Source organism: Schistocerca serialis, chromosome 11, assembly GCF_023864345.2.
Source record: "Schistocerca serialis cubense isolate TAMUIC-IGC-003099 chromosome 11, iqSchSeri2.2, whole genome shotgun sequence".
NCBI classification, from domain to species: domain Eukaryota; kingdom Metazoa; phylum Arthropoda; class Insecta; order Orthoptera; family Acrididae; genus Schistocerca; species Schistocerca serialis.
Genome location: NC_064648.1, coordinates 198554468 through 198572457, shown reverse-complemented (window position 1 = coordinate 198572457; position 17990 = coordinate 198554468). Strand labels below are relative to the sequence as shown.

Below are 17990 nucleotides of genomic sequence, written 5' to 3'. Positions count from 1 at the left end.
GACGCGGGATTGAACCGTCGTCCTTCCGAATACGAGTCCAGTGTGCAACCACTGCGCGCCACCTCGCTCGGTCCCTAAATCTAAGTATCTGTAGTGACGTTTACATGTTGAATAAAGTGTGCTCACGCCGTAGTTTGTAACTAAGTTACTTTTTTTTCGTATAGTGCAGTAATTGTCACCCTCTAGTGTAGACACAAATGCGACAGGGTGTCGTCGTCCCCCCCCCCAAAAAAAAAACAACTTTAGGGGCAGGGTCCTTACACAAAAATAATAAAAAAAGTATAGCAATCATGAGCTCTAAAATCCATACCTTAAGAGCAATGAGCATTTGTTCAGTAGAAGAAATGCGTTACACACTAGCGAAAATCAACAAGTGCTCATCACGAAATAAGCGTCAAACGAAAAAACTAAAAAGAACGAAAGGGGGAAACCAGATGGCGCTATGGTTGTCCCGCTAGATGGCGCTGCCATAGGTCAAACGGATTTTTAAATAGGAACCCCCATTTTTTACTACATATTCGTCTAGTACGTAAAGAAATATGAATGTTTTAGTTGGACCACTTTTTTCGCTTTGTGACAGATGGCGCTGTAATAGTCACAAACGTATAAGTACGTGGTATCACGTAACATTCCGCCAGTGCGGACGGTATTTGCGTCGTGATACATTACCCGTGTTAAAATGGACCGTTCACCAATTGCGGAAAAGGGCGATATCGTGTTCATGTATGGCTATTGTGATCAAAATCCCAACGGGCGTGTGGTATGTATGCTGCTCGGTATCCTGGACGACATCATCCAAGTGTCCGGACCGTTCGCCGGATAGTTGCGTTATTTAACGAAACAGGAAGTGTTCAGCCACGTGTGAAACGTCAACCACGACCTGCAACAAATGATGATGCCCAAGTAGGTGTTTTAGCTGCTGTCGCGGCTAATCCGCACATCAGTAGCAGACAAATTGCGCGAGAATCGGGAATCTCAAAAACGTCGGTGTTGAGAATGCTACGTCAACATCGACTGCAACCGTACCATATTTCTGTGCACCAGGAGTTGCATGGCGACGACTTTGAACGTCGTGTACAGTTCTGCCACTGGGCACAAGAGAAATTACGGGACGCGACAGATTTTTTGCACGCGTTCTATTTTGCGACGATACGTCATTCACCAACAGCGGTTACGTAAACCGGCATAATATGCACTATTGGGCATCGTAAAATCCACGATGGCTGCGACAAGTGGAACATCAGCGACCTTGGCGGGTTAATGTATGGAGCGGCATTATGGGAGGAAGGATAATTGGCCCCCATTTTATCTAAATGGTGCAGTGTATGCTGATTTCCTACGTAATTTTCTACCGATGTTGCTACAAGATGTTTCGCAGCATGACAGAATGGCGATGTACTTCCAACATGATGCATGTCCGTCACATAGCTCGCGTGCGGTTCAAACGGTATTGAATAGCATATTTCATGACAGGTGGATTGGTCGTCGAAGCACCATACCGTGGCCCGCACGTTCACCGGATCTGACGTCTCCGGATTTCTTTCTGTGGGGAAAGTTGAAGGATATTTGCTATCGTGATCCACCGACAACGCCTGACATCATGCTTCAGCGCATTGTCAATGCATGTGCGAACATTACGGAAGGCGAACTACTCGCTGTTGAGAGGAATGTCGTTACACGTATTGCCAAATGCATTGAGGTTGACGGACATCATTTTGAGCATTTATAGCATTAATGTGGCATTTACAGGTAATCACGCTGTCACATCATGCGTTCTCAGAAATGATAAGTTCACAAAGGCACATGTGTCACATTGGAACAACCGAAATAAAATGTTCAAACGTACCTACGTTCTGTATTTTAATTTAAAAAATCTACCTGTTACCAACTGTTCGTCTAAAATTGTGAGCCATATGTTTGTGACTATCACAAAGCGAAAAAAGTGGTCCAAGTAAAACATTCATATTTTTTTACGTACTACACGAATATGTAATAAAAATGGAGGTTCCTATTTTTAAAAAACGCAGTTGATATCCATTTGACCTATGGCAGCGCCATCTAGCAGGTCAACCATAGTGCCATCTCGTTTCCCCCTTCAAGCTAGACAAGTTTTGTTCTTTGTAGTTTTTTCGTTTGACGCTTATTTCGGGAGGTATTTGGGCCGATTAATATCAATGAACCACCCTGTATATATATTCATTGTGGCTACATATATAACTACTACATATCTGAAGATGTAGAGAACAACATGCGTTGTTAGTATGATTAAAATGATTTGTTGGAACATCCATCTGATCAAGTAAATGAAAAATTCCATAGAGAGACGAAGTTGGAGTGTATTGTTCGCCAGGATACACATCCACGTAGACGTAGATTAATTTAAGAATTTCCGTTGCTATTTGCCGTTCAGAAGTTCGTTGTATTATCACCTGGAATCATTCACAATGCAGCAGGTTTTATTTGCCTTAATCAGTTTCTTGAAACCACACACCCCAGACCAAGCTGCTTCAAAAATTTATTCAATCCTCCTTTTGTTGCAAGAATTCTTTAGTTTGTTGACAAATCAGAGAAGTTGCTCATAAAACGCAAATTATTTGTTTGTTTGATTGTAAAAATTAGTAATTGGAGGAAAACAGATTATTGACATAGAATTTAACAACTCTGATTATTAAATTAGTTGCTAATCTACAGACTTTGTGTCGCTTTCCTCAGGTTGCTTACTATGTTTTACAGAAGAGACTGTGTCCTTAATAATAAAGTCATGCATTGGTGTATGTTCCATATGCTACTATCGACTCCACCACGTATGCAAATGGATTCTTACGTGCAAAAGTGACAAAACCCAGAACGTGCAAAAATACAAGATTTGTGGTTCCTCCGATTAATCAGACAGAATGCGAAAAAAGTATTGAGCCCAAAATATGCATGCAAGTTTAGCAGGCAGAATCATTTATGGATGCAAGTAGTCTACTCAGTTGATTGGGTGAATGAGCTGAGATCTTCATATGACACAATTTTCTGCAACTTTATACTGATTTGTCGACATTGAAAGGGCATCTGAAGACACAAGTTGTGCAAGATGATTGAAATAATCAGAAAAATATGAAAGGGGGGAGGGTTATGTAAATCTGCACGAGAGTCAACAGAGAACAGTAAGAATCTTTGAAATAATTAGAAAAATAGGAAAGGGGGGAATGTAAATATGTACGAGAATCAAGAGAGAACAGTAAGAATGGAAGACCAAGCATGGAGGGCGCTGATTAGAAAGGGCATAAGGGAACGATGCAGTCTTTGACATGTGTTGTACAACCTGCATATCGAGCATCGATCGGAGGAAACAACAGAATGATTCCGGATTAGGATTAAAATCCGGGGTGAAAGGATATCAGCAATAAGAATCACTGATGAACTGCTCAGTGAAAGTGAAGGGGAACTGCAGGACCTGGTGAATTGAATGAACATTCTGATGAGCATTGGTTGTGGACTGAGAGCCAATCAAAGAAAGGTGAAAGAAATGAGGGGTGGTAGAAATGAGATTACAGGAAAGCTTAAAATTAAAATTTGGGGCCATGAAAGAGGCGAAATTAAGAAATCGTGCTACCACAGAAGCAAATTAACACATAACAGGTGAAGAAAGGAAGATATAAAAGACCGAATAACAAAGACAAAAAGGAAATTTCTGGAAAAAAGAAGTCTGCTAGTATCAGAGTTCGGTCTTATTTTGAGGAAGACACTTCTGACTATGCAGATTTGGAGCACAGCATTGTATAGTAATGAAACGTCGACAGTGGGAAAACTGGGACAGAAGAGAATCAGAGCATTTGAGATGTGGTGCTATCGAAGAATGTTGAAAATTAGATGGACTGATGAGGTAAGAAATGATGAGGTTCTCCACAGAACTGGTGAGGAAAAGAATATGTGGAAAACACTGACAAGGAAAAGGGACACAAGTATAGGACATCTGTGAAGCGATCAGGGAACAATGTATGTGGTACTAGAGGGTAAAAACTGTAGACAAAGACAGAGCCTATCCAGAAAATAATTGAGAACAGAGGTTGCATGAGAATGTGAGATAAAGGGGTTAATGCAGGAGAGGAATTCTTAGAGGGTGTATAAAACCAGAAGACTTATGACCCGAAGGGACTGTGGGGAAACTCGGAAAGAAGAGAACCATAGCGTTTGAGATGTGGTGCTACAGAAGGATGTAGAAATCTGAGAGATCTTATTATCAAGTTGCCTCTTATTCAGAAATAATTGAGGAGGTTGTGTGGCAACACTGCTGTCAGAAGACGAGACTGGCACAGGAGAAGAAGCCTCGGCAGGCCACACCAGACCAGTGAGTAGCCTGGTGAGTGATGGCCTAAAATAAAGAAAATGGTGTCAACAGTTGTCGGGTTGCATAGCGGAAGCAGTGTGTGGTGCACAAGCAGCGGGCGTCGCTGCCCGGAACCAAGCCGTGCTGGGTGGTGGTGAGCCATGCAGGCCGTACCAGCTGGAGAACGGTGGGGATGTTTACCTGCAGCGGCCCATCACGTGACCGAGGAAACCGCCCGAGTCGTGCTGGAATATGATTGGCGCGTCGGGCCCAATCACAGCTCCAGTTCTCCGGCGGCGAACGTCGGGCACGGTTCTGCAAAAAGATCCAGCACCTCCATCACGTGTCAACACATCCGCTGTCTCCGTGCTCTCTTCTTCACGCTTCAGTCTTGAACTGACGTGTAAACCATAGAGTAAATATCTCTGGAGTGAGCATTCACATGCGCAGAACAGGTTTTGTGTTGCCGGCCTGGTCACGTGATTTCGGGACGTCGTGTGTTTGTCCGTACAGCGTCCAGTATATTTCGAATGTCACTACATCCCTACTACAGACGGATTCTTTTCGTACGTGTCGTGGATTATTTATATATGTTGCGGAGAAATTTTAACAGAATCCATTTGATACCGGGAATAAACCAGCTACGTAACTTTTAAGGGCAAGTGATACTGCATTTTGCTTCTTTGCGACAGGTGTCACAGTTCAGATGCACTCGATTTTTGGTAGTTTTCGGTATGATACGGCACTTTATAGTATTACAGAGTCTGACGTACATTTTTGCAGTGATAATCTTGCAAAACGACTTGACAGTACACTAGTACTTTTGCAAGTGTCCGAAAAACACCGAATTTGCCACATATTAGCCATTATATCCCTGCAAATTCGTCCTTTTTTCTGCTATTTCTGCGTATTTAGTTTCTCGTTTTTTGCGACCTAAAACACAATTTTTCTTACTGGTAACACTTTGAAGTCTTTATTTAACTCATTTTACGTACTTGCTCCCAGTTTATTAAATAAATAGTAGACTGAGTAAGAAGGGGGAAAAAAAGCGATCGGAGAATAAATATACGGTAAAGCAAATACAGTTGGTCATGTAACAGTCAACCCATATAACACCATTAAGGGAAGTGGAAAGTGACACAAATCAAAGAATTTGGGGACATGTTCACTAACATTTTACGCTTCTTAACCAAATGGTGAAGAAAATAAACTGAAGGCAAAATACACCAAAGAAGATGAATGTGTACTTTGATTAGCTACCTTCAGCCACACACGTCCAAATTTTTCTCTGTCTAAACATTCCTCTTCAAAGTGTTTTGAACATACCTTGGAATATTTTGTGGGGACAAAATTACTCCTCCTTATTTTCGGGAGCCACATCTTTACTCGTTGTTCATACTTCGGGAAACTAAAATATAAATCACACATAATCATTCTCCATGTCCTTGACACACTTAACATGGTCTCCTACTGTAACCTTGTAGTAAACAAAAAGGTTTGGCCACACATATTATACGATGACAATTACAGTCTCTCACTCTTTTGAATTTATCTGTCTCCCATCTTTCAAATCTACATACATAATCGACAAGTCACTGATAAATGCATGGAGGATAGTATTTGCTGAAACAACTAGCCATTCCCTTTCCTGTTCCACTAGAAAATTTACGAGAGGAAGCGATTGTTTGTAAGCTTTTGCACGAGCCATAATATCTTTTATAAAGTCATAAAATCGTAGAAAAATAGGTCTACAGAATCGAGCCTTAATTATAAAGCGTCTCGAAATTTTTAAACATAGTACCCATGAAAAGTTACGATCCCTCCTTTCACATATTTTTATTTGCATCCGTAGCAACAACAGTAATTCAGCATCGCTGTTACACTATCAACAAACGGTGAAAACACAACGGAAACTCTTGATAATATAAACTTCAAACTCTGAGGAAAGCACACACGCACAGCGAAGTACCGAAAACACGTGACAATCCTGGTTTAATGTTGATAACATGCGCAGAACACAATGCTCACTCCAGAGATATTTACTCTATGGTGTATACGCTTGTCTGTGATGGTCGTCGGCTGCAGTGAATCTACGGTGGGAGAGAGTGTGTCGTATCTGGGGCATAGTATACCTAGGAGCACAAGCCATGATGCTTCCATGTTGGTGTTTCAATCTAGCGGCCACTTTTAGAGCCACACGAAGAAATGTGCATTAGAAACCCTATAAATACCTTGCAGCATTTTATATTGTTTTCGTTGCTGTTAGATATGAAGGAATGTGGACTAGAAACACCCATATACCGCTTTCAGCATTTTTATTTTGTTCTAGACATAAGGCTGTGATTCCTGCAGCATTTGTAAATATTATAAGTTCTACATGTTTAACCAGCAGACGCCCCCAGCAGTGGGATCGACATTTTGAAGCTATTTATACGGTGAGGTATGTTAAGGTCTCCTGGAGCAATTCATCCTGATGAACCCTCATTTGCAAGTAATCTACGGAAAAATACACTACTGGCCATTAAAATTGCTATACCAAGAAGAAATGCGGATGATAAATGGGTATCCATTGGACAAATATATTATACTAGAACTGACATGTGATTACATTTTCACGCAATTTGGGTGCATAGATCCTGAGAAATCAGTACCCAGAACAACCACCTCTGGCCGTAATAATGGCCTCGATAAGCCTGGGCATCGAGTCAAACAGAGCTCGGATGGCGTGTACAGGTACAGCTGCCCGTGCAGCTGCAGCACGATACCACAGTTCATCAAGAGTAGTGACTGGCGTATTGTGACGAGCCATTGACCATACGTGTTCAGTTGGTGAGAGATCTGGAGAATGTGCTGGCCAGGGCAGCAGTCGAACATGTTCTGTATCCAGAAAGGCCCGTACGGGACCTGCAACATGCGGTCGTGCATTATCCTGCTGAAATGTAGAGTTTCGCAGGAATCGAATGAAGGGTAGAGCCACGGGTCGTAACACATCTGATATGTAACGTCCACTGTTCAAAGTGCCGTCAATGCGAACAAGAGGTGTCCGAGACGTGGAACCAATGGCACCCAATACCGTCACGCCGGGTGATACGCCAGTATGGCGATGACGAATACACGCTTCCAATGTGCGTTCACCGCGATGTCGCCAAACACGGATGCGACCATCACGATGCTGTAAACAGAACCTGGATTAATCCGAAAAAATGACGTTTTGCCATTCGTGCACCCAGGTTCGTCGTCGACTACACCATCGCAAGCGCTCCTGTCTGTGATGCAGCGTCAAGGCTAACCGCAGCCGTCGTCTCCGAGCTGATAGTCCGTGCTGATTCAAACGTCGTCGAACTGTTCTTGCAGATGGTTGTTGTCTTGCCAACGTCCCCATCTGTTGACTCAGGGATCGAGACGTGGGCGCACGATCCGTTACAGTCATTCAGATAAGATGCCTGTCATCTCGACTGCTAGTGATACGAGGCCGTTGGGATCCAGCACGGTGTTCCGTATAACCCTCCTGAACCCACCGATTCCATATTCTGCTAATAGTCACTGAATCTCGACCAACACGAGCAGCAATGTTGCGATACGATAAACCGCAAACGCCATTGGCTACAATCCGACCTTTATAAAAGTCGTAATCGTGATGGTACACATTTCTCCTCATTACACGAGGCATCACAAAAACGTTTCACCAGGCAACGCCGGTCAACTGCTGTTTGTGTATGAGAAATCGGATGGAAAATTTCCTCGTGTCAGCACGTTGTAGGTGTCGCCACCGGCGCCAGCCTTGTGTGAATGCTCTGAAAAGCTAATCATTTGCATATCACAGCATCTTCTTCCTGTCGGTTAAATTTCGCATCTGTAGCGCGTCATCTTCGTGGTGTAGCAATTTTAATGGCCAGTAGTGTAGTTTCGGAATTCCACGTGATGCTCTATAGACTTAAAGCTGGTAACAATTTACAGGATGGTTGCATCGCGTCATAGATATATTATAACTCTCCTATGCAAGAGATTTTGGGTTCAAGTCTCGTTAGGTTCTTTGAAAATTTTAATTTTTAAATCTTTATCAAAATTACTTTAATAATTCTTTTATTTCAACTAAAGGGTTCAAATGTAATTTTTTATTTCTATTTCTTTGTCACGAAATTTTTAATCACTGCATTAACTTCTTCAGTTCCTCTAATTTTTCTTCCCCTAATGCTTTTTCCAGTTCAAAACTTCGAATACATGACTTTCATTATTTGCATGAATTAATGTCGATTTAATTACTTCCATTTCATCATCCGTATTTTTGTTACAACATTCATTATCCATCATTTCTATTCCTCAGTTTGTTTGTATTTCATTTTGCATATAACCTCTTCTTTCGCTTAAACCTTGATCTATATTCTTTTGTCCTTAGTGCAATAAGAATTTATGTTTTACGTGTTTATATGACGATCACAATCCAAGAAAACTTACATTTTGTAACGACAATTACATTTTTCACACCATTGCACATATAAATACATTATTTCGTTTTCATTTAACTGATTGACCGACATTTCCAAATGTTTAAATATTGTGATACAGAAATAAAAATCAAACTAGAAAAAGAATGACAGGAAGGAAAAAAAGAGAGCAATTGAAAAATTTAATATATTCATTAAAAATGATGTGACAAAGGAACAGAAATAAAAAAATACATTTAAACTCATTAACTGAATTAAAACAATGATCACAGACATTTTCATAACGATTTAAATATAAAGAATTGCAAAGTATCTCACGCGATCCAATACAACAACCTCTTGCATAGCAGACTTGTAATATATCCATTACGCTAAGTCAGTCTTTGTGACCGAGCGGTTCTAGGCGCTTCAGTCCGAAACCGTGCTGCTGCTACGGTCGCAGGTTCGAATCCTGCCTCGGGCATGGACGTGTCTGATGTCCTTAGGTTAGGTAGGTTTAAGTACCTGTAAGTCTAGGGGACTGATGACCTCAGATAGTGCTGAGAGCCATTTCAACTATTACGCTACAGAAGCAGCTTGTGTAATCTTTCTTTTTTAATGTATAAAGTGCATATTTGAACCATCAGCTGTTTTTATTTTAAGCCCAAATTCTACCACTTTTGGTCTTGGACCATCTTCATGGATGAAGCGTTAAAATGGTTTAGCAACCATATAGCATTAGTCATTACTTAAAATGTATAGAGCATGTCATGAATGTAAATGTATGACACAGGACTTTAAAAGTAAACATCTGAATACTAATTCGGATGTTTGCTTTTAAAGTCTTATATCATATATTTATATTCATGGCATGCACTACACAATTTAAGTAATGGCGGCTTAAAACATTTTAACCCTTCATCTGTGAAGATGATCCATGACCGAAACCGAAATTTGGGTTTAAAATAATAACAGCTGATAATTCAGATATGTATTTTATACATTACTTAATGGCTGTTGCCAGTCATATTCCAAAAATGTGTCTTTTTTAAAGCGATAGAGTATCACGCGAAATTTCGGAATTATTTTTTTTTTTTTTGACTACTTGCAAATGAGGGTCCAGCATGGTGAATGGCTGCAGTGTGTCATATATGGAACCTTAACCTACATCACCATACACGACAGCTTCAAAATGGCAGTTCCACTGCTAGGGACCCCTCCATGTAAGTGCTGTGTAATGCATTGAAGCTATTTCGAGCATATTCTCAATTATTCAGTTACAGTGTCTTATGCTGGGGGTAAAATTCTGTACATTTTTAACATTAGTTACATAACGTGTGAAAGGTTGAGCGATACTTTTTTGGCCATCCGCCATCTTGTACCTTGAAAGGCAATGAGGTCTTCTACCATAGAACACGTGATATGTGCAAGTGAACTGAGCTTCTTTAAAGTCTTAACAATTTTCCTTGTCTTCGAAATGCAAATCTGTGTCAGATGACAATAACTTCTATTTAAAAATGTTCTTAACTTATAGCTGGTTTTTGATAATACTTCTTCTTAACTTGATTTCAATTGCTGATTACTGGTGTGTAGAAGGGGTAATGCTGTAACACCAAGAATATTAAATACAGTTTTGACAAGATTTTTCTCGATGTCAGCACTTTTAAATTTGAATCTCGTACCTTGGAACATTTTTTCACGTTTGGAAAACCTTACATTTCTAGCGTAATTTTCGTAATTTCGTAAAAGACTGTAGCAGACACAAAGTGAATGCAATCACTTCAAACTAGAATAAGTATAGGTATTAAACTTCTACTGCAGGGCTGGCTACAGGCGAAAGTCTGAGATGAGTTCCAATCCTGTAATATCATTTAAAGTCATATTCAGTGAAAATTGTGCATGACTGACCCAAAAATAAGAAATGCAGATAACGTTGCCACTCACACATTTCTGTTGATTTACTTAAATTATTTAATAACACAACATGTTTCCAGGCAGAAACGTCATCTTCAGGTCGTAATGGAAATAACATTTAACCAAAGTACGTACAGATGTTAAGGATGTTCTTTATAGTATTCACATGTACTGTGGAGGATGTGATGGTTAACGTAACATTAAAGAATATTTATTTTGTTTGTTAGTCTGCTGTTCACATATAATTTTTTTAATGATCATTCAGTTTGTTCATATGCAATCCCTGTCTTCTTGCAGTGATTTAAGTGACATCCATTGCTGTTTATAAATTTGAAAAGGACATTTAAAAGACATCACAATCAACTCTACTGTGCACTTCAAACAAGAAAACGCTCATAGGACGTGTCAGTACATGAAATTATAACAGAAGAGAAATGATAGATAAAATGAAATGTTTATGAATCTTAAACAGATAAATTTATATAGATGCAATCAACAATTCAAGACAGGCATTAGCTGAATTTTTCAAGGAATTCTCCATTGTCTCCCATTCCAAGAAAATGTGGCGTAGTTGTGCTGCTGAAATTTATTCCTACCAGACTTCTCTTAAACCTCCCTTAAAATCATGGTGTCCACCCCCAGTAGCTGGGTGGTCAGCGCGACAAAATGTCAATCCTAAGAGCCCGGGTTCGATTCCCGGCTGGGTCGGAGATTTTCTCCGCTCAGGGGCTGGGTGTTGTGTTGTCCTAATCATCATCATTTCATCCCCATCGACGCGCAAGTCACCGAAGTGGCGTCAAATCGAAAGACTTGCACCAGGCGAACGGTCTACCCGATGGGAGGCCCTTAAAATCATGATCAAATGTTGGTCACCCTGAAACTTCCTGGAAGATTAAAACGGTGTGCCGGACCGAGACTCGAACTCGGGACCTTTGGCTTTCCTGGGCAAGTGCTCTGCCACCTGGGCTACCCAAGCACGACTCACGCCCCGTCCTCACAGCTTTACTTCTGCCAGTACTTCGTCTCCTACCTTACAAACTCCACAGAAGCTCTCCTGCGAACCTTGCAGAACTAGCAGTCCTGGAAGAAATGATATTATGGAGACATGGCTTAGCCACAGCCTTGGGGAATGTTTCCAGAATGAAATTTTCACTCTGCAGCGGAGTCTGCGCTGATATGAAACTTCCTGGCAGATTAAAACAGTGTGCCGGACCGAGACTCAAACTCGGGACCTTTGCCTTTCGCGGGCAAGTACTGTATCGACTCCCGAGTTCGAGTCTCGGTCCAACACACAGTTTTAATCTGCCAGGAAGTTTCAAATTACCGCACACTCCGCTGCAGAGTGAAAATCTCATTCTGGAAACATCCCCAAGGCTGCGACTAAGCCATGTCTCCGCAGTATCCTTTCTTTCAGGAGTGCTAGTTCTGCAAGGTTCGCAGGAGAGCTTCTCTAAAGTTTGGAAGGTAGGAGACGAGGTACTGGCAGAAGTAAAGCTGTGAGTACCGGGCGTGAGTCGTGCTTGGGTAGCCCAGTTGGTAGAGCACTTGCCTGCGAAAGGCAAAGATCCCGAGTTCGAGTCACAGTCCGGCACACAGTTTTAATCTGCCAGGAAGTTTCAAATTAGCGCACACTCCGCTGCAGAGTGAAAATCTCATTCTGGAAACATCCCCAAGGCTGTGACTAAGCCATGTCTCCGCAGTATCCTTTCTTTCAGGAGTGCTAGTTCTGCAAGGTTCGCAGGAGAGCTTCTCTAAAGTTTGGAAGGTAGGAGACGAGGTACTGGCAGAAGTAAAGCTGTGAGTACCGGGCGTGAGTCGTGCTTGGGTAGCCCAGTTGGTAGAGCACTTGCCTGCGAAAGGCAAAGGTCCCGAGTTCGAGTCACGGTCCGGCACACAGTTTTAATCTGAGAGGACGTTTCATACGCACACTCCGCTGCAGAGTGAAAACTTCATGTTGGTCGCCCTATTTGAATGCTAACTGTTTTCCTACACCGTGTCAGGCTTGGTAATGTGTTTTACGCATCCCTCTGTCTCAGTTGTACTGAGAATGTTAAAGAAACAGTGGTGGATGGGTTTTAGTGTGCTGTAAGACAACTCGACCGGAGTGGGACGGGGAACGGCTTCTGTTTTTGTACAAAGAGCCCTCCGCCGTGCACTCTGCTGCGGCCGCACACAGCGCGATGGGCAGTTGCGACTGGCATTTGGCTCCAGAGGCTGGTAGTCCAGCCGGCTGCGCCATTGTGTAGCGAAGCGCCACAAAAGCTGACGGCATTCCGTCACGCCCCATTGTTCAGCCATAACGGCGGGCGGTGTCGCGTTTTAAGCGAGGCCCGTCTCGCCTGTAGCTGCGGCGAGGCACACGAGGAAGACAGGCTGCGGTGAGTACGTCTCAGCCCCGAGTAACGATGGGGCCAACGAGAGACACTGAAGAGCCAAAGAAACTGGTACTCCTGCCTAATATCGCGTAGGGCCCCCGCCAGCACACAGAGGGGCCGCAACGCGACGTGGCAGGGGATCGACTAATGTCTGACGCAGTGCTGGAGGGACCTGACACCATGAATCCTACATCTACAGCGACATTTATACATTGTGAGGACGGCGAAACAAATACTACGCTTTGTTGGCAGAACACGTAGAAGATGCGACAAATCCACTAAAGAGGCAGCCTACATTACACTTGTCCGTCCTCTGCTGGAATATTGCTCAACGGTGTGGGATCCTTACCACGTAGCATTGACGGAGGACATCGAAAAAGTGCAAAGAAGGGCAGCCCGTTTCGTGTTATCGCGCAATAGGGGTGAGAGTGTCACTGATATGATACGCGAGTTGGGGTGGCAGTCACGGAAACAAAGGCGGTTTTCTTTGCGGCGAGATCTATTTACGAAATTTCAATCACCAACTTTCTCTTCCGAATGCGAAAATATTTTGTTGACACGCACCTACATTGGGAGAAATGATCATCATAGTAAAATAAGAGAAATCAGAGCTCGAACGGAAAGATTTAGGTGTCCCTTTTTCCCATGCTCCATTCGAGGGAGGAACGGAAGAGAAGCTGTATGAAAATGGTTCGATGAACCCTCTACAAGGGACTTAACTGTGAATTGTAACCATGTAGATGTAGATGTAGATGCAGAACGCTCATTTCTTGGTCGTCCTGTTGAGTTTCTTCTTGATGGCAGATCCAGTCTCCTCAAAGTTATTATATAAACATTTTATTGCTTGTTTCGACGGAACGGCATCATGACATCCTAAATTATAAAAACGTCTCTCTAGATCATTTTGTAATTGGAATTGATCGTCTGATGATTTTATTAGACGGTAGATTACAGCGTCATCTGCAAACAATCTAAGGGGGCTGCTCAGATTATCACCTGTTGTTGTTGTTGTTGTGGTCTTCAGTCCTGAGACTGGTTTGATGCAGCTCTCCATGCTACTCTATCCTGTGCAAGCTTCTTCATCTCCCAGTACCTACTGCAACCTACATCCTTTTGAATCTGCTTAGTGTATTCATCTCTTGGTCTCCCTCTACGATTTTTACCCTCCACGCTGCCCTCTAATACTAAATTGGTGATCCTCCGATATCTCAGAACATGTCCTACCAACCGGTCCCTTCTTCTAGTCAAGTCGTGCCACAAACTCCTCTTCTCCCCAATTCCATTCAATACCTCCCCATTAGTTTGTTTTCTACCCATCTAATCTTCAGTATTTTCCTGTAGCACAACATTTTGAATGCTTCTATTCTCTTGTTTTCTAAATTGTTTATAGTCCATGCTTCACTTCCATACATAGCTACACTCCATACAAATACTTTCAGAAAAGACTCCTTTACACTTAAATCTATATTCGATATCAACAAGTTTCTCTTCTTCAGAAGCGCTTTCCTTGCTATCGTCAGTTTACATTTTATATTCTCTCTACTTCGACCATCATCAGTTATTTTGCTCCCAAATAGCAAAACTCCTTTACTACTTTAAGTGTCTCATTTCCTAATCTAATTCCATCAGCATCACCCGACTTAATTCGACTACATTCCATTATCCTCGTTTTGCTTTTGTTGATGTTCATCTTATATCCTCCTTTGAAGACACTGTCCATTCCGTTCAACTGCTCTTCCAGGTCCTTTGCAGTCTCTGACAGAATTACAATGACATCGGCGAACCTCAAAGATTTTATTTCTTCTCCATAGATTTTAATACCTACTCCGAACTTTCCTTTACTGCTTGCTCAATATACAGAGTGAATAACATCGGGGATAGGCTACAACCCTGTCTCACTCCCTTCCCAACCACTGCTTCCCTTTCATGTCCCTCGACTCTTATAACTGCCATCTAGTTTGTGTACAAATTGTAAATAGCCTTTCGCTCCCTGTATTTTACCCCTGCCACCCGCAGAATTTGAAAGAGAGTATTCCAGTGAACATTGTCAAAAGCTTTCTCTAAGTCTACAAATGCTAGAGACGTAGGTTTGCCTTAATCTAGCTCCTAAGATAAGCCGTAGGGTCAGTATTGCCTCACGTGTTCCTACATTTCTCCGGAATCCAAACTGATCTTCCCTGAGGTCGGCTTCGACCAGGTTTTCCATTCTAAGGACTCGTATTAGTACATATTTTGCAGCTGTGACTTATCGAACTGATAGTTTGGTAGTTTTCACACCTGTCAGCACCTGTTTTCTTTGGAATTGCAATTATTATATTCTTCTCGAAATCTGAGGGTATTTCGCATCGAAACGTAGAGATTGAAACGTGTTTGATCTCACATTGTGTACTGAACAGTGGACGTCCCGCTATCATCTGTGAAAAGATGGACATGCAGAGACTTGGGACCATGTGTTCGGGGGATCTGCGAACACCACCATCAGCTCTTACCAACTGAAATCGGGACTCATCTGAGCAGGCTACGGTTTTCGAGACATCTAGGGTCCAGAAGAGGCGCTGCAGGCGAAGTCGTGCTGTTAGCAATGCACGCCCGCCCGCTGTGGCCGAGCGGTTCTACGCGCTTCAGTCCGGAACCACGCTGCTGCTGCTACGGTCGCAGGTTCGAGTCCTGCCTCAGGCATGGATGTGTGTGATGTCCTTAGGTTAGTTAGGTTTAAGTAGTTCTAGGGGACTGATGACCTCAGATGTTAAGTCCCATAGTGCTCAGAGCCATTTGAACCATTTTTCGCGCAAAGGCACTCGCATCTCTCGTCTGCTGCCGTAGCCGACTTAAGGCAGATTTCGTCGCACTGTCCCAGCGGATATGTCTGTCATATGTCCCACATTGGTTTCTGTGGTTATTTCACGCAGTCTTGCTTGTCTGTTAGCACTGACAACTCTATGCAGGCACCACTACTGTCTACATCTACATCTACATGATTACTCTGCAATTCACATTTAAGTGCTTGGCAGAGAGTTCATCGAATCACAATCATACTATCTCCCTACCATTCCACTCCCGAACAGCGCGCGGGAAAAACGAACACCTAAACCTTTCTGTTCGAGCTCCGATTTCCCTTGTTTTATTTTGATGATCATTCCTACCTATGTACGATGGGCTTAACAAAATATTTTCGCATTTGGAAGAGAAAGTTGGTGACTGAAATTTCGTAGATAGATTTCGCCGCGACGAAAAACGTCTTTGCTTTAATGACTTCCATCCCACCTCGCGTATCGTATCTGCCACACTCTCTCCCCTATTACGTGACAATACAAAACGAGCTGCCCTTTTCTGCACCCTTTCGATGTCCTCCGTCAATCCCACCCGGTAAGGATCCCACACCGCGCAGCAATATTCTAACAGAGGACGAACGAGTGTAGTGTAAGCTGTCTCTTTGGTGGACTTGTTGCATCTTCCAAGTGTCCTGCCAATGAAACGCAACCTTTGGCTCGCCTTCCCCGCAATATTATCTATGTGGTCTTTCCAACTGAAGTTGTTCGTAATTTTAACACCCAGGTACTTAGTTGAATTGACAGCCTCGAGAATTGTACTATTTATCGAGTAATCGAATTCCGACGGATTTCTTTTGGAACTCGTGTGGATCACCTCACACTTTTCGTTATTTAGCGTCAACTGCCACCTGCCACACCATACAGCAATCTTTTCTAAATCGCTTTGCAACTGATACTGGTCTTCGGGTGACCTTACTAGACGGTAAATTACAGCATCATCTGCGAACAACCTAAGAGAACTGCTCAGATTGTCACCCAGGTCATTTATATAGATCAGGAACAGCAGAGGTCCCAGGACGCTTCCCTGATATCACTTCAGTTTTATTCGACGATTTATATATATATACAGGGTGTTACAAAAAGGTACAGCCAAACTTTCAGGAAACATTCTTCACACACAAATAAAGAAAAGATGTTATGTGGACATGTGTCCCGAAACACTTAATTTCCATGTTAGAGCTCATTTTAGTTTCGTCAGTATGTACTGTACTTCAGTATGTACATTACGTACTTGTAAATTTTGACAATCAACACGTGTGGGCTGACGAGAATCCGCACGCAATTGTGCAATCACGTCATCAACACAGAGTTTCTGTGAACGTTTGGGCAGGCATTGTTGGTGATGTCTCGATTGGGCCCCATGTTCTTCCACCTACGCTCAATGGAGCACGTTATCACGATTTCATACGGGATACTCTACCTCTGCTGCTAGAACACGTGCCTTTACAAGTACGACACAACATGTGGTTCATGCACGATGGAGCTCCTGCACATTTCAGTCGAAGTGTTCGTACGCTTCTCAACAACAACAGATTCGGTGACCGACGGATTGGTAGAGGCGGACCAATTCCGTGGCCTCCACGCTCTCCTGACCTCAACCCTCTCGACTTTCATTTATGGGGGTATTTGAAAGCTCTCGTCTACGCAACCCCGGTACCAAATGTAGAGACTCTTCGTGCTCGTATTGTGGACTGCTGTGATACAATACGCCATTCTCCAGGGCTGCATCAGCGCGTCAGGGATTCCGTGCGACGGAGGGTGGATGCACGTATCCTCGCTAACGGAGGACATTTTGAACATTTCCTGTAGCAAAGTGTTTGAAGTCACGCTGGTACGTTCTGTTGCTGTGTGTTTCCATTCCGTGATTAATGTGATTTGAAGAGAAGTAATAAAATGAGCTCTAACGTGGAAAGTAAGCGTTTCCGGACACATGTCCACATAACATATTTTCTTTCTTTGTGTGTGAGGAATGTTTCCTGAAAGTTTGGCCGTACCTTTTTGTGATACCCTATATATATCGCTATCCCAAGACGTTTAGCACCTCAGTGAAGTGGGATAAATAAATAAATAAAACTAAGCGGATACGTGTCAGTCTTGCTCACCTGGATCCAATGGCAAACGCTCTGTGAGG

General features: G+C 42.7%; 2 protein-coding genes across 8 annotated transcripts in view; one reads left to right on the top strand and one right to left on the bottom strand.

Annotated features, from left to right (window-relative positions):
• LOC126426826 (uncharacterized) overlaps positions 1-17990 on the top strand; it is a 269461-nt gene that overhangs the window by 6543 nt on the left and 244928 nt on the right. The window lies entirely within an intron of this gene.
• The window catches only part of LOC126426822 (serine/threonine-protein kinase OSR1), a 523270-nt gene that overhangs the window by 327889 nt on the left and 177391 nt on the right, over positions 1-17990 (bottom strand). For 4 of the 7 annotated variants that reach the window (XM_050088845.1, XM_050088842.1, XM_050088844.1 and 1 more), the window contains exon 2: positions 4517-4630. The exons of the other annotated variants lie outside the window; for them this stretch is intronic. In XM_050088845.1, the coding sequence (XP_049944802.1) occupies positions 4517-4630 (114 nt within the window). The remainder of the gene's footprint in view (positions 1-4516; positions 4631-17990) is intronic. 7 annotated transcript variants of the gene reach the window in all.